This window comes from Leptodactylus fuscus, chromosome 3 (genome assembly GCF_031893055.1).
Source record: "Leptodactylus fuscus isolate aLepFus1 chromosome 3, aLepFus1.hap2, whole genome shotgun sequence".
Taxonomy (NCBI): domain Eukaryota; kingdom Metazoa; phylum Chordata; class Amphibia; order Anura; family Leptodactylidae; genus Leptodactylus; species Leptodactylus fuscus.
This window is the reverse complement of record NC_134267.1, coordinates 122,942,481-122,968,717: the sequence shown is the minus strand read 5'-3', so window position 1 is coordinate 122,968,717 and position 26,237 is coordinate 122,942,481. Positions and strand designations below refer to the sequence as shown.

The 26,237-nt window shown below is 42.1% G+C and overlaps 1 protein-coding gene across 1 annotated transcript in view; it reads left to right on the top strand.

Annotated features, from left to right (window-relative positions):
* The window catches only part of LOC142197740 (cytochrome P450 3A9-like), a 39,017-nt gene that overhangs the window by 11,872 nt on the left and 908 nt on the right, over positions 1 to 26,237 (top strand). Inside the window, exons 2-12 of the mRNA XM_075268258.1 lie at positions 893 to 986; positions 2,559 to 2,611; positions 7,498 to 7,597; positions 9,739 to 9,852; positions 11,476 to 11,564; positions 12,922 to 13,070; positions 16,926 to 17,053; positions 18,234 to 18,309; positions 19,073 to 19,233; positions 23,718 to 23,944; positions 24,046 to 24,208. Of these exons, the coding sequence (XP_075124359.1) occupies positions 893 to 986; positions 2,559 to 2,611; positions 7,498 to 7,597; positions 9,739 to 9,852; positions 11,476 to 11,564; positions 12,922 to 13,070; positions 16,926 to 17,053; positions 18,234 to 18,309; positions 19,073 to 19,233; positions 23,718 to 23,944; positions 24,046 to 24,208 (1,354 nt within the window). The remainder of the gene's footprint in view (positions 1 to 892; positions 987 to 2,558; positions 2,612 to 7,497; positions 7,598 to 9,738; positions 9,853 to 11,475; positions 11,565 to 12,921; positions 13,071 to 16,925; positions 17,054 to 18,233; positions 18,310 to 19,072; positions 19,234 to 23,717; positions 23,945 to 24,045; positions 24,209 to 26,237) is intronic.

Here is a 26,237-nt window from a genome sequence, read left to right as displayed (position 1 = left end):
AGAAAAGGGTTAATACAATAGTGGTTAAGAAGGAGGAATTAGCTATCAGAAATCAAAGACTAGCCTAGCAGTACACCGATACCAGTGAACAGCAAAGTGTTAATGATATGGACACAAGTGCAGGAGTGTTGTGAGATTCCATACAAGTAAATCAGATTGCTCACTGTGGTTCTCTAGTAACTGCTAGGTGTGAATGCTGTCCAATTGACATAGCAATTTCAGAGACACACTACTCTGTCCATTCTCCTTTCCTTTCTTTCTTTTTTAATGGGGAATTTTTTGTTTGTTTGTTCCTTTGGGTATTTTAACTGAACCAATAAAGGCTATATTTTAATACGTCCCATTTTGGGTAGGTTATACTCCCCTACTCTGAGTTTATATGATAATTTTTTTTTGGGTATGCTACAAGAATATTAATAATCTAAAATAAAATAATGTTCAGACAGTGCAAGAAGAACCCAAAGGAATAAATCACAGCCGAACACGTCTCCTGCGCCGCAGCATACGGCCAGATGATGACACCAAAGCCCGGACGGGCAAAGATGTTACAGTAGTGGTGTTAATGGCATATTTGTCTGTGTAGTGACTTTGACTAAAGTGTATAGTATGTGACTATGTTATTGGCACAATATTTTTGCATTTGAGGGGCCCATGTTTAATTTTGCCCAGGGCTACACTTCAAACCACTGCTGATGACAGCACATTAGTAAGCAGAGAACGAGGGGACTGCCAAACCTTGTGTCCTGGATTGCTAAGAGATCACAGAAATTAGGATATTGTTTTGGTAGATTAAAGGTAAAATTTTTAAGTGATAGTCTCTATAGTATGCAGCAATTTCCTTCCATGTCACGTAAATGTATGTATAAATTCCATTGCTCTGTATTTTACCTAGTTATGGCTTTTTTCCTTATGGAATTTTCAAGACGTTGGGAATTCCTGGACCTAGGCCACTACCATTTATTGGAACATTTCTGGAATACCGAAAGGTAAGTATGTGATGTTGCTATAGATCAGTATCTCCCATACTGCAACCCCCTGGTCCTCCACACTGTAGGACTGCAAATTGCCAGCAATACTGTTTGGCGGTATTTTGCAGGCACTGCAAATGGACTTTTGTTGCATGCAGGAGTTGAGCTTTTACAATAGGGAGGAGATAACAGGGATAAGTGAATGGGGGGGAGGTTGGATGTAGCAGAACGGATTTAGTGAAAAACGTTGAATGTAGCAGAGCTGAGTGTTGGGAGTGTGAATGTAGCAGATGAACATGTGGTGGGGAAAGTGGATGTAGTAATGCAGAGTATGTGGGAGGAATGTGGATGCAGCAAAGCTGAGTGTGGGGGGGATGTGGATGAAACAGAAATGAGTATGTACAGGGAAATGTGGATGTAGCAATGCTGACAGGAAATTTAAAGGTAGCAGTGCAATGTGTTGGGTGATGTAGTAGAACTGAGTAGGAGGATGTACAGTAGATGTGACAGTGCTGTATGTGGGGGAGGTGGATGTAGTGGGGCTGAATTTGTGGGAAAATGTGCATTTGACAGAGCTGAATGTGGGGGAAGTGGATGCATCAGTGCTGAGCTTGTGGAAGTAAATGTTGATGTGCAAAGCGGAGTTCAAGGGAAAGGTGGGGTACAGGGCTGTGTGGGACATGAAGACAGCAGAGTTGGTTGTATGGAGGGAGCATGGATGAAGAAGGCTGTATGCAGGGAGAAACATGTGCTGTGTGTATAAGGGTAAATCATGGAGGTAGTATGTCTGTGGATGTGGAGAACATTGAGGTAACTCAGCTGTAGCTGTGAAAAACAGGAGGTCGAGCTGCGGGAAGTACATGGAGATAGCAGGTAGCTGTGTTTATGGGGAGAATATGGAGGACGCAAAGCTGTGTATGTACTGTGTATGTAACAGGCATGTGTTAAATAAGAAGCAGATCAGAGACAAAGCCATACAGCTGAAAAGCAAATAGTAGATGAATATAACTTACAGGACTAAGGGACTAAGTATGGTAGTAGGGGGGTCCCAAAGAAAAGTCTCATCCAAAGTGGTGTCCTACTAGCAAAAAAAATTAGGAATCAATGCTGAAGACCATTTAATACTGTCTGTGTTAGGTTTTCTTAACACAATGCAGTTTGATGCATCTTTTTGTATTAATTTTTTATGCAAAAGTCCATATAGGAAGCATATCTTGTCATGGTCTGTCCATACTGCTGAAGCAAATATTTCAAGAATCAAATACTAGAACAATTTCTTTAAATGTCAAACAATAAATTCAAGGAAAAGAATCCACAACTTTACTGTCTTTTTTCTAATTTTTGGTACAGTACCATGGCCCCATATTGTGGAAACGCATTTCTTCTTGTAGATATTGCAGAAATTTTTTTTATCCAAAGTCAGGAGTGGATTTAACAGAAGGGAAACATCTAAGAGCTTCCTTTTACATTCCTTTTGAAGCCGCTCCTGATTTTGTCTTAAAAAAAAACGCAGCAAAATCTGCAACAAAAAACGTTGCATTTAACCTAGTCTAATAGACATTAGTAATGTATTTTTGATGTTTTTTTCAGGGTATCGTCCAATTTGATTTGGAATGCTTTAAGAAATACGGAAAATTGTGGGGGTAAGTTCAAAAAACTAAATTGTCTTTGTGCAATTTTTTAATTTTTTTTTTTGGCCTGCTATGTTAACCCTTTCAGGACCAAGCATCATTGATGCCCCAATACAGGACAAATTTAGCACTTTGGTATGCATTGCTTTACACAGCAATATCTTTTTAATGGCTTGGCATATACCAACTATTTTTACCATGTTTTTTTTTTTTTTCCAGGACTAATAATGCTTGAAATATCTAGTCTTTGTCTTGGTAGTTACGCCACTGCATAAGTATTGTCCGTGCATCCAGGGCCGCCGATAGGGCAGTATTACCACTACTGGTGTCAGGGGCCCGGCCAAATTGAAAAATGGGGGGGCCCGGTTTTGGCCGGACCCCTGGCGCCCGCAGCAGCAATTGTGCCCTGGGCCGGCGTCACTATAGTATAGTCGGGCAAGTGCCGGGGCCCACAGAGCCTCTTGGGGCCCCCCGGCACTTGCCTGTCCCGATTTCAGCTCATCGGCGTCCGTCGGACGCCGTTGAGCTCAATACACAGGCGATTAAAGCAGGAGCTCAGCTCCTGGTTTAATGCTGCGCTTCGGCGTGTGTCACATCGCGCGTGACGGCGTGACGGCATGACGTCACGACGTCACATCGCGCTTACACCTGTCAGTGAAGTGAGATGAGCGTCAGAGAGAGGAGCGGTGAGGGAGCGATGAAGGAAGGGTGAGTGTAAATAAGTGTTTGTTTTGTGTTTAACATAATGAAGGGGGCACATGAAACTGGGGGGCAAATGAAGGGGGGGGGGACGGCATGACACTGTGCAAGATGAAGGGGGTGGGGAGAGAATGGCATGACACTGGGGCAAATGAAGGGGGGGATGACATTACACTGGGGCAGATGAGGGGGGGGAGAATGGCATTACACTGGGGCAGATGAGGGGGGGGAGAATGGCATTACACTGGGGCAGATGAAGTGGGAGAATGGCATTACACTGGGGCAGATGAAGTGGGAGAATGGCATTACACTGGGGCAGATGAAGTGGGAGAATGGCATTACACTGGGGCAGATGAAGTGGGAGAATGGCATTAAACTGGGGCAAATGAAGGGAGAATGGCATGACACTGGGGCAGATGAAGGGGGGAGAATGGCATGACACTGGGGCAGATGAAGGGGGGAGAATGGCATGACACTGGGGCAGATGAAGGGGGGAGAATGGCATGACACTGGGGCAGATGAAGGGGGGAGAATGGCATGACACTGGGGCAGATGAAGGGGGGAGAATGGCATGACACTGGGGCAGATGAAGGGGGAAGAATGGCATGACACTGGGGCAGATGAGGGGGGGGGAGAATGGCATTACACTGGGGCAGATGAGGGGGGGGATGACATTACACTGGGGCAGATGGGGGGGGGGAGAATGGCATTACACTGGGGCAGATGAGGGGGGGGAGAATGGCATTACACTGGGGCAGATGAAGTGGGAGAATGGCATTACACTGGGGCAGATGAAGTGGGAGAATGGCATTACACTGGGGCAGATGAAGTGGGAGAATGGCATTACACTGGGGCAGATGAAGTGGGAGAATGGCATTACACTGGGGCAGATGAAGTGGGAGAATGGCATTACACTGGGGCAGATGAAGTGGGAGAATGGCATTAAACTGGGGCAAATGAAGGGAGAATGGCATGACACTGGGGCAGATGAAGGGGGGAGAATGGCATGACACTGGGGCAGATGAAGGGGGGAGAATGGCATGACACTGGGGCAGATGAAGGGGGGAGAATGGCATGACACTGGGGCAGATGAAGGGGGGAGAATGGCATGACACTGGGGCAGATGAAGGGGGGAGAATGGCATGACACTGGGGCAGATGAAGGGGGGAGAATGGCATGACACTGGGGCAGATGAAGGGGGAAGAATGGCATGACACTGGGGCAGATGAGGGGGGGGAGAATGGCATTACACTGGGGCAGATGAGGGGGGGATGACATTACACTGGGGCAGATGGGGGGGGGGGAGAATGGCATTACACTGGGGCAGATGAGGGGGGGGGGAATGGCATTACACTGGGGCAGATGAAGTGGGAGAATGGCATTACACTGGGGCAGATGAAGTGGGAGAATGGCATTACACTGGGGCAGATGAAGTGGGAGAATGGCATTACACTGGGGCAGATGAAGTGGGAGAATGGCATTACACTGGGGCAGATGAAGTGGGAGAATGGCATTACACTGGGGCAGATGAAGTGGGAGAATGGCATTAAACTGGGGCAAATGAAGGGAGAATGGCATGACACTGGGGCAGATGAAGGGGGGAGAATGGCATGACACTGGGGCAGATGAAGGGGGGAGAATGACATGACACTGGGGCAGATGAAGGGGGGAGAATGGCATGACACTGGGGCAGATGAAGGGGGTGGGGAGAGAATGGCATGGACACTGGGGCAGATGAAGGGGGAGGAATGGCATGACACTGGGGCAGAGATGGGGGACATGAAACTGTGGGCAGTTGAAAGGGGGAGAACAGCATGAAACTGGGGACAGAGATGGAGGGGGGGACATGAAACGGGGCAGATGAAGGGTGTATATGAAACTGGGGGAGAGATAGAGGGGGGGACATATAATTTACAGGTGACTGTAGGAGGATTATACTGTGTGGGAGCACATGAAAATGAATGAGAATGGGTGGAGTCAACAGAAAAGTGGGCGGAGCTAAACTTGTTGCGGCGCGCGGAGCGCTCCGCACATTTTCTACCTCTTTCTACTCTTCAAAAGTTGGGAGGTAATACATAATTGGTATGTCACAAAATAAAGTGGTGTTAAAATGGCAGGGGGGGGGGGGGGCCCAGACACTTAGGGTGTATGGGGCCCCAAAATTCCTGGTGGCGGCCCTGCGTGCATCCTGCAACAAGTGGTTTCTTTGTACTAGCTGAAGAACTGTAACGCTAGGTTCACACCTGCGTTCTGGTCTCCGTTCTGTGGTTTCCGTCTTCTGCATGTAAGAAGACAGAAACCACAGACCGGGTCCGGCTGTGTCCGGCTGTGAGCAGCCGGACAGCTTTCTCACCCATTCAAATGAATGGGTGAGAAAGACTCCTGCAGGTTTCCGTCTCCTGCTCTGTTTTATGGAGGAAATGGAAAACTGCAGAACGGACACCTGGGCGCAGATGTGAACGAGCCCTAACATAACTTTATAGTGTGTGGCTCAGTTGGCAAGCAGAAAGAGAAACATGTGAGGCAAATTTTCAAAGATCTTGCAGTATGCTGGAGTAGATCACTAAGAGATACATATCATCCCATAATAAACAAGCCCTTATATGGCTACATCACCAGAAATATAGAAAAACGTGTACAATACAACAACAGAAAAATGACAAATCTTTAGGACAAAGCAGGATGTGGCAGGAAGGGAATGTATAAGCTGTGTGAGAATACATTATACTTCTAAAGTGATTGCCCTTTCCCCCACATCATAGGATCTACTGGGAAAATAATAGGGAATTCGTTCTACCCAATGTACTCTGCACAACTTACATATACACTTTTCACTATCTGCTGTGAACTCACGTTTGGGAAACAAATGCTCACTATGCCCTATATAGGGGCGCAGTTTTCAAAATGGGGCCTATACCTGAGGCATTCCACTTATTGGGCACCTCTGGGGCTCTGCAAATGCTTCATAGCGGGCCAAAGCCAAACAATCTCAATCTGCGTTCCAAAGGCCACGTAGCCTTCACATCCGCACTCTGTGTGTGCCCAAAAAGCAGTTCATCCAAAATAACGTACACCCCCTTGACTTGAAAAATTCAATTTGCTTAAAGAAGTTATTTATTGTACCTGGGTGCAGTGCTCAGGACAATATAAGGACACCTCAAATAACACACATGGAGAACTACAGTATGAGGTATTGATAGTGACTTGGGGGGGGGGGGGTTATCTCAAGGTAACATTTTCCCTTTAAAGGGTGATACTATCGATACAAATGGCAACAAGTACAATCAATATGCATTTCAGAGTACTGTTGTAATGTACTGTTATTAAAGGGAGGTGTTTTTTCCTCCTAAAACTGACGCCATCATGTGCAAGTTGAGGCGGCAGGCGGAGAGCAGCAGCAGCCTATTCACGCTGTTCACGTACTATTCCTGCCTCCCGTGCACAACTAACATGTCTTACATGACATCAGGCAGTAAGGGGACTGTGAGGGTCATGTCAGTCATATCCGGGAGATGTGATGAGCAGACGGACAGTGAGCCTGGGCTGAATCTGCTCCCCGCCCAACCACCATGATTACTTAGGTTCATTTGCTTTGGTCAGCTAAAATACTGTAGCCAGGGCTAATTTAAAACAAATAGATACTACAATGAACATGATCAGGGTCACTCTCACTAAATTCTTTTGTATGTGTCCCTACAGATTGTTAACACACTTGTTTTAAGATAATTGAGCACGGGGAATGATAAACAGAGTATCTAGCAGACTTCAACAGGCACAACTTGATGAGCTTAAAGTAAATAACCTGGCTACTGCTTTCACTGTATAGGAACCTTGTCCCCCATTCCCCTGCTCTGATATCAAAGATAAAGCCCTAGAGTCTCCGCTCATCTGTTTGGCTTATAGACACTAAGGTACACAAATGAATGGGTGAGAAAGAATCCTGCAGGCTTCCGTCTCCTGCTCTGTTTTATGCAGGAAACAGAAACCTGCATAACGGAGTGCCGGGCGCAGATGTGAACGAGCCCTTAATACTATTTATATTTTTTTTAAAAACTAAATGCAATCTGTGTGAAGACCAAAGCAAGAGAATAGACACAGTGCTATGAAACAAGTTAGACTGTTAACTTGAGTAAAGGCCGATTTGATTTCATTTTTTTGGTTCTGTGCAATGTTCCACCTTATTTGTTGCTGTTTTGCAGACTGTATGACGGTAGGCAACCAGTACTTGCAATTCTAGATCCAGTTATTATTAAAGCCATTTTGGTGAAAGAGTGCTACACTAACTTCACAAACAGACGGGTAAGATTTCATAATAAATGTATTAGGGTGCATGCACACTACGTAACGCCGGGCGTGTATGAGAGCCGTACACGCCGGCGTTACAGCAGGGCTGCCGAACACTTCCCATTCACTTCAATGGGAGCGCTCGTAAACGCCGCTGTTACGAGCGCTCCCATTGAAGTGAATGGGAAGTGTTCGGCAGTCTGCCGTAATGCCGGTGTGTACGGCTCTCATACACGCCCGGCGTTACGTAGTGTGCATGCACCCTTAGGCTGAGTTTTCTGTTTAGTCTGTACATACCTCCTGAGGAAGCCTGTATACAGGCGAAACGTGTTGAGATGTTGTTGGGCTTTACCATAATATGAATACAGGTATATAGTTTATGTGTTTGGCACTGGCGGGTCCATTATATTATTACGGCACCCTTGTATGTTAATCCTCACTAATTTTATTTTGTTCAATAGCTATTTTGCTAAATAATATCAATAGCACTTATGCACATTGATCTGTTACTTAACTATGGTGGGGTTATACTATTCCATTATTTGGGTGTATTACTATTACATATTTGTGACCCTTAGCCAGTTCTGGTTTACATGCTAGGCTGGTTTCATGTCTATACACTGAATGTGATATGTAATCTTTAGTAAACATCAAGGATATTGCAGTGCATACGGGTCAAATTCACTATATTCTACACTTTCTACATCGTTTATACTCTGGCCTATCCTGGGCAAACATATTGGCTTGGTGGGGGCAGACGGTGTGAAGTGGGAAGCCGATTAACTAGTAGGTTAAGTGACTGACGTTCAATTTACTGAGAAAGCCAAAAGCACATGAATAATCCAGAGCAAACCTTTTGATGTTCCTTGGGTCTCTACAACTTTTTAGACATATCACTGCGATCAGCTATAGGTTTAGGGACTTACATTTAGATTTGTTTTGTGATCTTTTCTATATTAAATATTCAGGTGGGAGTCTGTCTGTACTTTCACTCTCCATATGCTAGGATTGTCTTGTATACCACTTATGAACTTTTAATGTGCATATGTTCTGTTTGCACATCATATGACACTTTGCTGCGTGGAGTCTTCTGTACCATTGTCACTTAAAGAATTTTGTTGCCGAGTCACATGCCTTCTTCAGTCTTCATTTTCTGTAACAAGGGGCACAATGATTCTTTCAAATAAGTGGAACCCGATTGTAACTATTGGTAGAAGGTGGGAAACGTTTTGCACTATTTGAAAAACAGCCTGCAAATAGTGCAAACCTATCACCTGACACTGTGGCCCACCAGATTGGGGCTTTACCCAAAAGCTAGCATCACAAATCTAAATGTTTATTTTAAAGAAGTGGAAACTGTGTAAGATGAGCAGGATACATGTGCCAATAGGACTTCTTCTATCATGCTGTTAAAAGTTTGCTGAGCGACCCACCATAGTAAGAGAACTACAGAACTTTAGCAGAACTAACTCCTATAGTGTCCAAGCAAATACTGTTAACTGCTTTGTGCTTTTTTCAGTCAACCTTAGCAAGTACCATCATAAGCAGAGACCTTGGGAAGATTGGGGTAGCCATATCCACATGCCTGTGTGGGCCACGAAATTGATAGGTAGATTCTTACCGCGTTACATGGTCATTTTAAGAAACTGAGCATAAATCAACAGTAAAAGCATAAATAGGAAACTTTTAATGTGAGTAGTATATCTTATATATCTCTATTTATCAGGGTCTTCTAATTCTATTTAGACTGTGCACACTTGGACTAGGCCAAGGGTTGGCAGCCCAAGCTCACTTTGGAACATTTTACTATTTGGGGGCCGCTATGATGTACTGTATAATACAGTGGGGTGGCACTATATTGTGTATAGGGAACCTGGCGTTTCATAGCACAAAATAGCATCAGCATTCCACAATATTTTTTCAAGCTTTTTTTTTTTTTTTTCAACTACAACACAAAACAGATTGCCCACCTCTGGACTAAACAGTGCCCCTTTATCACTAAGTCTGCCTCTTAATATAATACAGTACATATAAATGCAGAGCACCACTTATAAGCCAGTTCTTTGGTGCAAATTAAACCAGAAGTCTGCCACTGTAGCTCAGTAAATGTGTGCCATTGTGTGAACAATGCCTATGCTTCTGTTTATGTATTGCAGAATTTTGGTCTGAATGGCCCTTTGGAGACTGCAATAACAATTGCTGAGGATGAGCAATGGAAGAGGATTCGCACAGTTCTCTCACCGACATTCACCAGTGGGAAACTCAAAGAGGTAAAAATTGCCAATTAGTCCAATTTCTTTTCCATTTTGATATTAACCCCCTAACAGTCACATTAAGCTTTTTATTGCAGATATGAATTTGTGTCTCAAGTAAATATAGCTGGCATGTAACTCTGGTACTTCATGTACATTATAATCTTTTAGCGATCTAGCGCATTTTAGCTTTACACCAATAACATTTTATCTTTCTCTGCATTCAAGTTAAAAATATGCAAATCTATTCTCCAGGATGTAATTAGGAGAACAGAGCACTCTGTACGCCGCCCTCTAGAGGGCAGCCTCCTTAACATCATGCATGACTCAGTTAATAAGTCTACTATCATGATGTGGATTTAATTGCCAAATTAGTATTTCTATTCCAAATGGAACAGATGCCCAGATATGGTCAGCGCTGTTTTGGTCTTTTGGACCCCCTCAGCATAGCGCAGGGATACTGATTTGGCAGAGTGAGAGACTATAGACCAGGGTCAGGGGATAATCGTACACATCAGAATCCCTAGCGGAGCAGGAGGCTGCCCTCTAGAGGGCAGCATACAGAGTGCACTGTTCTCCTAATTACATCCTGGAGAATAGATTTGCATATTTTTTTTTTACCCAGAATCCCTAGCGGAGCAGGAATTACTGTAAGTCTCAGTACTGCCTATGTAGACACACACTCTCCCTGATGTGCACGATTATCCCCTGCATTCAAGTTTTCATCGTTTTTTTTAGATTTTATTTCAATACTTTTTTTTTTTTTTTTTTTGAGAAGTATGATGAACAGAAAACATAAATTTTAGCATCTGAATATTACGATGTATGGCATTGTCGTATAAAATAATTAATGTGCTAATTTTATTTTAGTGGTTGTTACACATGTGGTGATACCAATTGTGTGTGTTTTTTTTATATTTTTTTCCAAGGCATTTTTCCGCTTTCAGGACCATATGAGGTCTTAATGTTTGCAGGAATTTTTCTTCATGATGCTACCATTAATTATTCTGTACAATGTACTGGGAATCTGGAAAAAAATTCAGTTTTTATATACCGCTAGAATGTCAACAGTTCTCTGAATTCAGTGCACTATCAATTTTCCCAGTATGTGCCTTGGTGGTGATGATATTGGTACCGTTAATTTCGCACCGATTTCTCCCCACTGTCAGAAGGACGGGCTTTACAGCCTAGCATCATTGCTGGGTTTATTAGACATTTACATCATATTCACAGGATGTCTGTGGTGAAAATAACCCTTGACTTTTTCATAATATGACCTTCTCCATTTTTGAATTTTGTTTACTTTCTGCCATCCAAAATCTATCATTTTTTAAATCTTTCCATAATATAGCCATATCAGGGTTTTGTTAAAGAATAAAAACTATACTTTTCTTATGTTTCAGAACTCCAGGGATGTGTAGAAAAAGCACTTTTATTCTTTATTCAAATGAGGATCTTGTAGCACAGGGGGAGTTTTCTTCTATTATTGAGCACTGCTGCATAATGCATGATAGTGATGATGCAACAGTGCACAGTAATAGAAGACCCCCCCCCCCCCCCCGTGCTCCATGATCTTCATTTGAATAAAGAATAAAAGTGCTTTTTCTATGCACCCCTGACAACTAATATCTTCTATTTTAGATGTTTCAGATCATGAACCACTATTCAAATACACTTGTGCAGAAAATCCAGGTTTATGTAGACAAGGATGAGACATGTGCTATGAAAGAGTGAGTATGTTCTTGAATATTATAAAGTGGAAGTTTTCGACTGTGAAAAAAAATGTGATTTTTTTTTTTTTGTATGTTATGTATGATTTTTTTTTCCAATCTGCTGTGTAATGGTCTGGGGTTGCTAGGTGGGGTGGCATAGACACACAAGTCCAGTTTCTTTTAGTCCAAAACAAAGGTAGAGTTTATTTTCATTCAAAAAGGTAGTGCAGCAACAAAAGGAAACAATACAAAAATAAATACCTGCCCGGCTAGTCTCTAACTAAACATAGAATAGGTTACCTCACCTAGAATAACAGAAATCCAAAAAAACAGTAGAAACATTCAGGACACAGCTCCCAAAAATATGACCTCTCTGTCAGCTCTCCAGCCAAACTCTGCCAAAGTGTTGCTGCTGGAGCTGGCTTCTTAAGCCTCCTTGACGAGGAGACTCTCTGCAGCTGAGTCGCTGCCGGAACATCCTCAAAGTGTGGACTGGAGGGGGGTGGAATGACAGGTCCCACTACCAATCCTACCTGTCATTCCTAAAAATCCAGCCCAGTACTGAACATTTACGAAAATGCTCAGCAGATGAAATTTGTCTGCTGAGAACAAACATTCCTGGAGTTTTCTCATCTCATCCACCTGAGTAGTCTGGGTGAGGTGTACACCCCCTCCATTACCTGACCAGCCATCGCCTTACAGCTATTAAAATGGTATTCCTATCTCAGACATTTATGACATATCCTGTGGATCCTGCTCTAGCCTGTGCAGTGAAGTCTTCTCCCTTTATCCCAGTCAGCTGAAAAACTGGACTGGACTATGGCTCAATCAAAGGAGCAATATAAATGCAATATGTCAAAATGTAGAAGAAAGGGTGGCACTACTAAGTATATGCAGGCATATAATAGAGGATAATTGGGGCAAGCTTCTTATAATTTCCTTGGTGGTGCTCACAGTATTTATAAGTTCAAGTACAGTCCAGTGAAAAAAAGTTGAAAAAACTGGGCACTCACCCTTCGAAGCTTTGTGATAAAATCCAGTCATTATTTCATTTTTTCATAAAAACATACTTATGGGAGGAGGCACACCTGAGAAGAGTTTTGTGTTACCAAACACTTTTTCAAGCTCAGCACTGCATACAGGTATCAGCAATATAAAATGTCAATCATTTCACACCCACCAATAACACTGTTCCAGTTACAGCGTCACCTACAGCTAGCCGCCCAAAAATGTAAACAAGAGGGCAGAGGTAGCTGATGCAAAATAAGTATTTTTTGCTGAATGCCTTTTTTTTGTTTATTTTTTTGCTATTTTTATATAATTTACTTACCAATCTAATCATGTAACTGATGCTTTTCCATGTGTTCTGTTTTAGCTTGCTAGGAGCATACAGTATGGATGTTGTAGCCAGTAGCTCATTCGGTGTGGACATCGACTCATTAAACAGGCCATCTGACCCTTTTGTTACCCAGACTAAGAAACTGCTGAAAATTGGATTATTCAATCCAGTTCTCATATTTGTTGGTAAACTTTTCTACTTGGTTTACATTTTTAACTATACTTTTGGAACATAGTTCAAGACAATATATAAGCTTACTTATTCTTTCTAGTTTATTTTATGCTTCACAAACCTGATGTATACATGCTGAACTATTTCTCTCTGTTCAAAGTGTACGTGGACATAGAAACCTGCTTAAACAAGGGCCACATACTGCTGCAAAAGTGTGGAAGGGGTGGGGGTGGGATAAATGCTGCTCCTGGTGGGAAAAGGGTGAGAAGGAATTAATTGCTGCAATTTTTTTTTGGCAAGTGGGGGATGGGTAGGAAGGGGTTAAATACTGCTGCCTGCATCATCATATATGGAGAAGCTGTCACCATTCTGGAGCATCTTTACATATAACTCTGTGTTGTGAGGTTCTTCTGTTATTGTTCCAGGAAATATGACTAGGACTTGGCTTACACGGAGACAGTGCAAAGTCATGCCTAGTGCGTATTTGTCTTTTATTATATTTCATTAATGTAGGGGCCACTCTGGGACATTGTAGTATGTAGAGGGTCCACTATGGAATATTATACTGTGCGGTGGGGCCAAGTAAAAGCAGAGAAGTCCATATGGAGTAAGTTATGCAAGGGGGGCAGATAGGTCTATGGAAGCCAAATATAAATGGGGGGTGGGGAGAATTGTGCATCTCTGCGAGTGTGTAGGTGCCAAGGTTCCAAAATGGAGAGAAAACTAGAACGGACAGGGAGTCCCCAACTGCAGAGCTCTTCAAATCTGTAGAGTTGGTTTAACCTTTTATTTCTATTAGTGGATGAAAGGAGAGTTCACCTCACCTAAGAGGAATAGTTTAGCTGCCTGAATTAACCAGGTGAGAAGACATGCCCGTCTGGGGAGAAGTCGGGAGAGCCCAGAGCAAAATGGTTTTGGGTCGTAACTTTAAATCTACATTACTTAATCTCTCTCTCGATCGCATGTCAAGAATAGTTCTGATGAATTGGTGGCCAACAAATTGCAGTCAAATAAAACACTCATCCTCCAACTAATAAGTTCAATTGCACAACCCACTGTTACTTATTATCTATGAGTCTAAGGAAAACAGGGCAAAGGAGTCCTAAAAGTGGATCTCCCTCATTGAAATTTATGAAGAGGGGAAGTGCATTCTGTACAATCTGAACAGGGGTAAAACACGTTGATTCTCAGGATTGACAATTTATCTCCTATTTTATGGATAGAGGATAAATATATACCGTATATATACGAGTATAAGCCGACTTTTACAGCACAGTTTTTATGCTGAAAAGGCCCCCCTCGGCTTATGCTCAAGTCAGGGTCCACAGAGCACAGAGACCTGCAAGGTAAATTAAACGAAGAGGGAGGTTTTTTTAGTGCTACAGTAATGATATAGGACACTCCCCTTTCTCTAGCACTGTAGCACTAAAGGACCTTAGGCAGGTCCTTGCAGGTCTATGTTATCCGTGGAGAGAGATGAAAGTACGGGAGGCCCCTGCTGCTGCCCTGCATCGAGGAGAGGAAGCTACAGTAAAGTGAAAGTAAAACACACAGGTACCTGCTGGTTTACTATTCCTATTAATGTCAGTCATTTGGGGTTATTAATTTAGTTTCAGTAACTCCATTAATAGCAGTTAACCCCATCATGTTCCTCATATTAACCCCTGTGTGCCCCATATAAGGGTTACTAATATGTGACACACATGGGGGTACTAATAAAGGACCTTAATTATGAAGACACCTAATTATTACCTCCATGTGTCCCACATATCAGTAACTCTTATATGAGGCACACAGGGGGTTAATGTGAGGGACATAATGGGGTTAACATGAAGTTACTAAGCTGTAATACACATGACCAGACTTTTTATCTGCAATGGTGGATTTCCTCCCTAGTCTTATACTCGAGTCAATACATTTTCCCAGTTTTTTTTGTGGTAAAATTAGGGGCCTCGGCTTATACTCGAGTATATACGGTAATTCATGTGGCATAACCCCATTAGGCTGAAGCTCCACGTTGTGAAAATAGTGTTCCTGAGGGCGGAAAACCCACAACAAAAAACAGCAAAGTGGATGTGATTTTGCAAATCCCATCCACACACTGCAGAAAAAAATCAGCAGCAAAAAAGCAGCATTTTCAAAAATGCTTGTATTTTTGAAAATTGCAGCATGTCAATTATACCTGTAGAAATGCTGGTGTTTTCCATGTAGGTATAATAGGGGCAGAAAGTCTGAAGAGGAAAACTCTGCAAAATCACTATGAAAAAACACTGCAAAAAAAAAAGTGCGATGTGTTTTGCATTTTTTTTTCAGCAGCAATTCTTTGCTGCGCTTCACTACGTGGGACCTTAACCTTAAAGGCGTCCTCCAGGCAAAAATGGGCATTGAATTTATTCTTTAACTAGGCAGGCGGACGTGAAGGAAAAAAAAAACGAATTATACTCCCCTTTCCTGAGTGCTCTAGTTCCTCCCAGCCCGATGCAGTCTACTCTGTGCTAAACATGCTAGCAGCTCCTACACTGCTTTGCAGCTCTCTCATACACACTCGCCATCAGCCAACAAATCACAGACTGTGATCTGCCTCAAAATGAATCTAATTCAGAGATTGGGGCCAGCACAAACAAAAACAGATGTGCCGGTGATGTTAGACAAGGAGTTGGGTTAATCCACAGAACTACAATATACACAGGAGTTGGCAGATGCATTAGTCCAGGTCTGGGAGGAGACCCCTCAGGAAACCATCCACAACCTCATCAGGAGCATGCCCAGGAATTGTAGGGAGGTCATACAGGCACATGGAGGCCACACACACTACTGAACCTCATTTTGACATGTTTTAAGGACATTACATCAAAGTTGGATCAGCCTGTAGTGTGTTTTTCCACTATAATTTTGGGGATGACTTCAAATCCAGGCCTCCATTGGTTAATAAATTTGATTTCCAGTTGGGGCCAATAGGCAGGGACAAGGTGTGGGTTCAGCATGAGAACTCGCTGTTTTGTTGTTCCCTTCCTCCCAGGTTTCACCAGCAGCTACTGGGGAATTGCTCATCTAGTAATTTCCTAACTGCTGCCTTTACAAGAACTGTCATCGCATTCATGGTTGGTGTAGCTAACAGCACTGCAGCGTTGCAGCACTGGAGTCCTGAGTTCGAATACTTCCAAGGACAACAGCTGCAAGGAGTTTCTATGTTCAACCCGTGTTTGCATGGGTTTCTATATTGGACAGTGACTGTAAATGGCTGTAAAGTGCGGCAGAATGTGATGGCACCATACAAGTAAGCTAAATAAAATGAACATGTACACAATGAACGGCACATGATCAGGTCCAGTAAGGTACTGATTATAACAGAGGCCATGTTGCTCACTCAACTCTGTAAAGGGTAGGAATTTTGTGGTCTCAAACTCTTTAACCTGGTAGAATTCAGCACGACACTACTAGTATGTGGTATACGTGATTGTCCTTGCAAAACATTAATAATTATTAATATTTTGGAAAGACAATCCCGTATAACATATACTAGCAATGTCATGATCAGACATATTAAATTTGTTCATTACCATAACTACAACCCATCCGAGGAACTACTAGTGACATTGTATAACAGGCTAGATCTACGTATGTTCTCAGCAGTACACCAGAGCCAGAGTACATTGAACTACGTGAACTAATCATCTTCTAAATCATTTGGAACTAAACTCGAAAATGAATTAGATTTCCCACCACTGCTCAATAAACACAAGTCGTAATAAATTTCCTCCCTTTTGTCTGTAGTTCTCATGGAGATTTGCAAAAACAAACAGTAAAATATCAGAAATGTAACTTCTTTGCTAGTGTATCGCATTAAAAGTATCTTGTGTTACTTTCAGTGATTTTCCCATTCCTCCGTCCAATACTTGAGGGGTTAAATGTGAACTTTTTTCCAAAAGACTTCTTGAATTTCTATATGAACGCTATTACTAGTTTTAAAGAAAAGCGACAGAAGGGAGACCACTCTGTAAGTACACTTTAAATGTTATTGTAGGCTGAACTATGATATTAACATAAATGCTGCTTTATTCTTGCCTTAAAAACTTATGACAGATACTGTACATCATCATGGCTTGTAAGCACCCCAGGGGGCCACTATTGCTTTTTAAACATATCATGAGTCCACTACACTTTGTTTGGGAAGATGACCACATGCCTTCCAACAACATTGTATCCTTTTTTTTTTTTTAATTTGGTAGAGGTGCCCAGAGGAAATTTTATTTTCCAGGGTTATCCTGGGTCAGCAAAGTTGGGAAATACTGATCAAGATCTTTGGATGATCTCTTGCAGTAATTTTTCTTTCCACCTAAGGAAAATGTGCTGTCAAAGTCACAGTGAGTAACATGTCTGCATGAAGTACTGAATGTTACCAATCCTACTGGAATCTTTTAGGCTAAAAGTCCACATGACAAAAACATGACATTTTGGCTATGGTGAAAAAAGCCACAACAAAAAACGCTGCAGTTTACAGCACCTACAAAGTGGATGGGATTCTGGTTAATCCTTCTCACACATTGCCGGAAAAAAAAACCTGCATGAAAATGCAGCAATTTCAAAAATGCTCTTGTTCTTGTAACTCCTAGCATATTATACCTACGGAAATGCTGGCATTTTCCATATAGGTATGATAGAAACAGAAAATTCAGAGGAAAACTCTCTGTGAAAATCGCTATGGAAAAAAAAGTGATGCGTTTCTGCCTTGTTTTTTCCGTAGCACTTTTGTGCTGCGGTTCGCTATGTGGGGCCTTGCCCTTAGGTGGTTTTCCCAGGAACATAACCATATTTAATTTTTAAGATAAGTTTTTAAATTTTTCCCTAACCATCTTAGTGGAAAGTGACCATGAATGCTGGAACTTTCAAAGATCTGGCATTTGTCAGAAACCATGATGTTCTGGCCTTCTTCTATGTTCCTGAGAACATAAAATGGCCACAATAAGAAAATCATGTCCAGGTTTCTGACAATTGCCAGACCACACGTGGTTTAGAGATAATTTTTCAAACTGCAAAATTTTAATATATTTTTTTCTTTTCATTCACAAAAGTGTTTATATTTTAATTGTCTTTGGAATTGTACATTCATGGAAAAATCCATTTAAAACAAAAGCAAAAAGAATTCTGAAGTTCTCTTTATTTTTCAATTGTAACAGAGTCGTGTGGATTTCCTGCAACTTATGTTGGATTCTAGAGTAGAAGATACCAGTGGCTTAGGCAAGGAACAAAAGGGTATATATAATTCCATCGCTTAAACTATCTTTTTAACTTGTACACTGGGGGAGTTACTGTATTTGTTCCATAGATGATCAGAAGTGGGGGGAAAAAAAGCACTAACCCTAATTAGAATTTAGAGATGATTAAAATCATGATGATCACCTATGTAATACTTTGTGGGGCCAGGTTTGGCCCATACTATATATTGTTAGGCTTGCATTGTACTGTACATTGTTAACATCTAACAATTTTCCACTTAGCCCTAGAATTTATTCTTCAGCAGAGATAGTTTGGGCCGTTATAGTGATTCGTCTAGTTTTTGCATCCCCATTGTGTACTAAGATAGCAGACTTGACAGTGAACACATCTTTCTGGCCTGATGTCAGAGTGAGCTGTTAGATGCTGATAGAGTGACTATTTAAATGCTGCAGTTGCCATTGACTGTAGTATCTAAGGTGTTAAACTGTCAAGTTTATGATCCAAGTCAAAATGTAAGTTACAGCCCTCTAAGTCCATCCCATTATGTATGGTACAATACCTGATGTCAAAACTCTAGAATTATGGAGAATGGCGCAAAGGAGTTAATAACCATGGTTCAACACGGGAAACCAGAAGTTTTTATATATTCTCAAACCAGTGTCTTGCACATGTAGTCATTCAAAGCTTGTTAGATCATGTCCTAATAGTTATATTAAAATGTCCACTATGTGTATTTTACATTTTTTATTCTAAAAACTGTCAAATGCATCTTAAGAACCCACTGTACTTTACTTTACAGCACTGACAGATACAGAGATTATGGCTCAGTCTGTTGTTTTTATACTGGCTGGATTTGAGACTACAAGTTCGACATTAACTTACTTGCTTTATAATTTGGCCACCCACCCTGATGTTCAGAAGAAACTGCAGGAGGAGATTGACTCATATCTTCCTGATAAGGTTAGAATTGATTGTGTACATGCATATTTGTCTGATCTACATATTGTACCTTAAAGGATTGTTCCCATCTTGGCCTTGACTCTAAAGGTCTTGCCCCTAGGGCTAGATTTACAGGAACATCTACCTACACTGTTTCCATAGCTGCTTTTCTCTATGGGAGCTACAGGAACAGTTTGGCTGCTGCCATACATTCCAGCTGCAGGGGTTGCGACAGCGATCAATTATTCTTAACAGCCACAATTTGATGATATGGGAATATCCCTTTAATCTTCTCCCTGCCATGGATCTATATCATATTTCTTCACAAGGAAAACATATGTAATATGTCTGTATTACTAATATCTCAGGATTCGTAAGGGCTATGAAGAAGATCTTGGAGTTATTTTAAAGATAAGAATCTCATATTTAAAATGGCATCATTCCTTACAGATCTGCTGTTAGAATTAGTTATCTGCTATTAGGTACAGAGATCTGCAGGTCTCAAACCTGCAAATCTAATTTCTCGACACTTTTTAACTGCTATCTATCTTTCTAGTTCCTATATATAAATCAATATACATACCAATAATTTTTTGACAAATATAGTGGAATAGATGAAAAGTATATCTACCTGTGTGTCTGGCTCTCTATCTATCTATCTGCCTCATATGTATCTACCCATCCACCTAATATATCTAGAAAATAGGCAGCACACCAAAGTAAAAAACAGGGTCTTTAGTCGCCATAGTAGACGCTTTAGCTCTGCAATTGAGTCTTTCTCAAGACTTGCAGAATCTTTCTCTGATATCTGTCTGTCTGTCTATCTATCTATAGCTTCATACAACTGATCATTTTGGAAATTACAGCCTGTATGTGGCAAAAAACAGCAAGGGAAAATCCGATATTTTACTTTTCCTGCAAAGTGAATGGGATTCTAGCAAATCCCATCCACACATTGTGGAAAAATATGTGCAGTGAACATGCTGCAATTTCCAAAACCGCTGAGGTTTTGGAAATCGCAGAATTTCCAAAACATTCATTAAATTAATTGCCCCTTCATAGTATGCCCCTGATTCCCCCTGACAAATACTGCACCCTTAGGCCAGGTTCACACAGAGTATTCTGGCTCGTCATTTGGTACGTAGACGCCGCGGGAGGATTTGCGGGCCGTATACGCTCCCATTGTTTTCAATGGGAGCCGGTACCGTACATGCGGCGCTATTTTGCGGCCGCCACAATATCATGGCTGCAAAATAGCGCCGCGTGTACGGTACCGGCTCCCATTGACCCCTTTTATCAATGACCACCCCCTTATGTTCATAATATCCCCTCCCTTGTAGTTATAATTTCCCTCTACAAACAACCTCTTGTACTATTAAAATACCCAAAACTAAGCTTCAGGTTCCGTTCCAAAAAAATCCATGTGAACTTACTCTAAAGCCCCTTTACACAGGTTGATTGTTAATGGACATTCCTAGGAGTCTTGGTTCTTGAGCATTGCCCACTAGTTTGGCACATTGCTACTGTATTGGGATGAAAGGATCATTCGATTGTTAGGTGATCACATTTAAAAATATCTATTAACTCTTTGAAGTATATTTCACTGCCACCATTTTACAGAGGACATTACAGTGATAAACACTATACCTGTTTTATGCAGTGGGGCAAAAAAGTATTTAGGTCAGTCACCAATAGTGCAAGTTCCACCACTTAAAAAGATGAGAGGCGTCTGTAATTTACATCATAGGTAGACCTCAACTATGAGAGACAAAATGAGAAAACAAATCCAGAAAATCACATTGTCTGATTTTGTAAGAATTTATTTGCAAATTATGGTGGAAAATAAGTATTTGGTTAGTAACAAAATTTCATGTCAATACTTTATTATATATCCTTTGTTGGCAATGACAGAGGTCAAACGTTTTCTGTAAGTCTTCACAAGGTTGGCACACACTGTTGTTGGTATGTTGGCCCATTCCTCCATTCAGATCTCCTCTAGAGCAGTGATGTTTTGGGGCTGTCGCTTGGCAACACGGACTTTCAACTCCCTCCAAAGGTTTTCTATAGGGTTGAGATCTGGAGACTGGCTAGGCCACTCCAGGACCTTGAAATGCTTCTTACAAAGCCACTCCTTCGTTGCCCTGGCGGTGTGCTTTGGATCATTGTCATGTTGAAAGACCCAGCCACGTTTCATCTTCAATGCCCTTGCTGATGGAAGGAGGTTTGCACTCAAAATCTCACGATACATGGCCCCATTCATTCTTTCATGTACCCGGATCAGTCGTCCTGGCCCCTTTGCAGAGAAACAGCCCCAAAGCATGATGTTTCCACCCCCTTGCTTTACAGTAGGTATGGTGTTTGATGGATGCAACTCAGTATTCTTTTTCCTCCAAACACGAAAAGTTGTGTTTCTAACAAACAGTTCCAGTTTGGTTTCATCAGACCATAGGACATTCTCCCAATACTCTTCTGGATCATCCAAATGCTCTCTAGCAAACTTCATATGAGCCCGTACATGTACTGGCTTAAGCAGTGGGACACGTCTGGCACTGCAGGATCTGAGTCCCTGGCGGCGTAGTGTGTTACTGATGGTAGGCTTTGTTACATTGGTCCCAGCTCTCTGCAGTTCATTCACTAGGTCCCCCCGCGTGGTTCTGGGATTTTTGCTCACCGTTCTTGTGATCATTTTGACCCCACGGGGTGAGATTTTGCATGGAGCCCCAGATCGAGGGGGATTATCAGTGGTCTTGTATGTCTTCCATTTTCTAATTATTGCTCCCACAGTTGATTTCTTCAATCCAAGCTGGTTGCCTATTGCAGATTCAGTCTTCCCAGCCTGGTGCAGGGCTACAATTTTGTTTCTGGTGTCCTTTGACAGCTCTTTGGTCTTCACCATAGTGGAGTTTGGAGTCTGACTGTTTGAGGGTGTGCACAGGTGTCTTTTTATACTGATAACAAGTTTAAACAGACTACTACAGGTAATGAGTGGAGGAAAGAGGAGACTCTTAAAGAAGAAGTTACAGGTCTGTGAGAGCCAGAAATCTTGATTGTTTGTAGGTGACCAAATACTTATTTTCCACCATAATTTGCAAATAAATTCTTACAAAATCAGACAATGTGATTTTCTGGATTTGTTTTCTCATTTTGTCTCTCATAGTTGAGGTCTACCTATGATGTAAATTACAGACGCCTCATCTTTTTAAGTGGTGGAACTTGCACTATTGGTGACTGACTAAATACTTTTTTGCCCCACTGTATATGTCACACTTGTAAATTTGGAGAAAAACAACTTAGAAGTTTTACATAACTGAGGCACTTGGTGTACTGGGGTCAGGCTATCACCTCTTGGAGCACTGATCTTGCTGCTTAGGTAGGATAGGTGATATCATAGCAGTAGGAGGTTCAACTCTCTCTGCAAGAGATGGCGCAGGCAGGAGATGGTATGGGTCTGAATAGCAAGAACAGTGCTTCCCGCCAGTGCCTCAATTGCATAATAAAGTGTCAAAGTTGTTTTTCCCAAATCTACAGAAGTGTTTTACATAACCCTGGTATGATGTTTATCACTGTAATGTAATCTATAACATGGTGGTGGCAGTTGAATATGCTTGGAGGAGATAAACTCCCCTTAAATATGCCAATTAGAAATCAGCCTTCAGCCCCAAATATTATATCAGGGACTAGACTTATGATTTGTTTATATGCACAGTAGATATATCATTCTTTAAATCTGTTAGGCTATAATGGATTGCGTTGCTGATCTTCATAGATTCTCCTATCTTATCAAAGTGTTGCATAGAATTCAAACAACACCAGTGGGCAACTAGCTCTACATTGTTGTATTCAATTATCCTAAAATATATCCTATGGCTGGGTTATTCAAATGGTGGACTGCCATCTGAACTGGCAGAACAACCACCAACTGTTTGAAATCCTGCCTCCTTGTCTTCCAAAATGGCAGCAGTTGGGAAAAAGACTGATCTTCCAACCACTGCTCTTTTATCAACCCTGCGGCCGCCATAGGAGTACCATGTCTATGCTGCGATGATTACCCAAACCTGCTGCCGCTGTTTTAATCTATCAGTTCTGTTGGGTCTCTAAGGGGCATTCCACTGTGTGGTGGCACTAATGGGGCATTACACTATTTGGGGCAGAACTAAGGGGACATTATATTGGGTGGGAGCATTAATGAGGCAATAAACCATGCAGAGACCACTAAGCAGGCATTATACTGTGAAGGGTCAGTAAGGCGGCATTATATTATGTGGGGCACTAAGGTAACTTCATCATTATATGTTATAGCTAAGGGCACTATTATTGAATGGGGCACAAAAAGAATTGGTGGGGTCAAAGGGGTATGAGCAGATCTGGGCATGTCTTAACATATGTAAATAGTGGACACATTCAGCTGTTGCTCAGTTTGGACCTTAACCTGATGGACCTAGTGGACCTTTCCTAAATGTTCTTAAGTACCCCTGTGCTATATAATTCATTTTATCTATTCTCAGGCTAGTCCTACATATGACATATTGATGAAGATGGAATACCTAGATATGGTTATTCAGGAGACTCTCCGTATGTACCCTCCAGCAGGAAGACTAGAGAGAGTTTCAAAGCAAACTGTTGAGATTAATGGTGTCACCATCCCAAAAGGAGCAGTCTGCATGATTCCAGCATACGTGTTGCACAATGATCCTGAATATTGGCCTGAACCTGAAGAATTCCGGCCTGAGAGGTAACATAAGCCATAAGTAATCTTGTCTTTAGAGGGATTCCTATTTAAAGTTTGGAAGCCAGTAAGCTCTGGTATTACCTTTTTTTCCCCTGTTCCTCCAGATTCAGTAAAGAAAATAGAGAAAACCATACACCATACACCTTTTTACCTTTTGGAGATGGACCAAGGAACTGTATAGGCATGAGATTTGCTATGTTGAGTATGAAAGTAGCCATCACAGCCATCCTTCAGCATTATACCTGTCGACCATGTAAAGACACATTGGTGAGCTAACTACTCCATACACAGTCAACATTATGATTTATTGTTTCTCTATCATTGGTCTTAACACGTACCTATAAATATGGCCATATCCTGTATAGATAGCTGTTGGTCAGGTCAAATCCTTTTTTCTGACCTTCCGAAAAACATACACACTTGTCTCAGCGGAGTGTTAATTTGTTCTCAACAGGGAGAGGGAAATAAGCTGCTGTTGGTGCTATAATATTAAGGCAGGTTCAGAGAGTTACTCTCATGAACTGTGTAGCTACTAAGAAAGGGAGTGTTTTACTTTCAAAGTTGAAGGATATTGTCATTACCAGATCAATTTCTGTCATACTGGTACTGGATTTGAGGTGAATCCTGCCCCTATGTACTAATAAGTGTATTGGCTCCCATTTAGCTACCACAGCCAGACTAAGAGCCCAGAGCAGGAGGAGCATTAAATCCATGCAATTGCCCCATCTAAAAACCAGCTGAATGATGTTGGTCTCTCCTGATGAATGCCTGTCTCCTCCAGTCACCAAAGGGGGTCAATACTCTGGACTGCATGTCTGTGAGTTAATCCAATGTCCATGAGCCAGAGACTCCCTCTATAGCAGGGGTGCTCACACTTTTTCAGCATGTGAGCTACTTTATAACATGACCAAGTCCAAAGATCTACTACCCACTTCTTGTGGGCGGGGCCGGGGTGGGCCTGTAGGAGGAGCATGAGACAGCGGCGTTCTGTGGCCGCCCAGGGATCCCTGCTGTCTGCTTGTTCACAGCGCAGGCAGCCCCGCCTGCCAGTGTCTGTAGATGACTCTCAGCCTGCGCTGTGAACAAGCAGCACCCCCACCCCCTTCAGAGCGGGGAGCACGTCATCCCCCGAAGCTGCTTCTGCCTGGCCTGCAAGTGTCCGGAGTGCTTGTTCACAGTGCAGGCTGAGAGTCGACTCTCAGCCTGCACTGTGAACAAGCAGACACCGGGGATCCCTGGCTGCATCCCACGATCGACCCATACGTCCATTGCGATCGACTGGTAGATCACAATTGACGTATTGGGCACCCCTGCTCTATAGGATGTACATCCTGCTCTGCTGAGGGGGAGGACATGATACTGTCAGGGATGGATGGGGAAGTTCTTGTGTGTGAGTTCTGGAGACGAGACAGCACTTAACGGTCAGGCCAGATCGTGGTCACTTCAAGGAAATAAGTCCAGAGACTGACAGTTGTTGCCTCAATAAGGACTTATGACTGTAACTTTGCCTAGCATTGGAGTACTGGGTGGTGCCGATATTTTGGAATGTTGTGTTCAGACCGTGGGATTTATTAAAAGCCTATTTTATAGTTCTCCGGTCTCTTATCCCTGTGTGCTCTCTACTATTTACCCTGTTACCGGTATGATGTAGATTGAAGTAAGTGTGTAGTACTTATAACTGCAATAACCCTTAGATACTTTCATCAGGATTTCTCACATAAGTACTATCAAGGTGTCTGTGGGATTCCTCTATTGTCCCCCTTTTTTGAATTTAGAAAAAATTCTCTATTTTCCTCTTAGACTTTCTACATTCATATAGAAACCTTACAATATAATTTGCTTTGGCTTTGCAATATAAAAAGTCATTTCTGGCTCGTTTAGCCCGAGAAGGACCAGGTTGTATATTCATTATGGTTTGCAGATTTCAACAGTTTCTAATCTATAAGTGGAAACAAAATAATTAATTATGCAATTAATTAATTAATTGAGTTAATTAGTTATGCAGCATGTCCATAATCATTAAAAAAAAGTTACATACTTACTATCGTGTGTCTCTGAGGTACCGGCAGGTCTTCATGTCATCATAACTAACAAAGCACTGAACAAATCTCCACCAAATCAACATCACACTTTTTGTTTCTATTGGTTGAAAGGTATGTGGGTGGAGCTTCGAATCAGATACTGGAATGCGTAACAAAGATTGGAAGGTGTATGATAAACACCATGATAGTATTTAAGGGTCCGTTCACACGGGCACAGAGTGGGTGGATTATGGGTGTAATCCACGTCATAATCC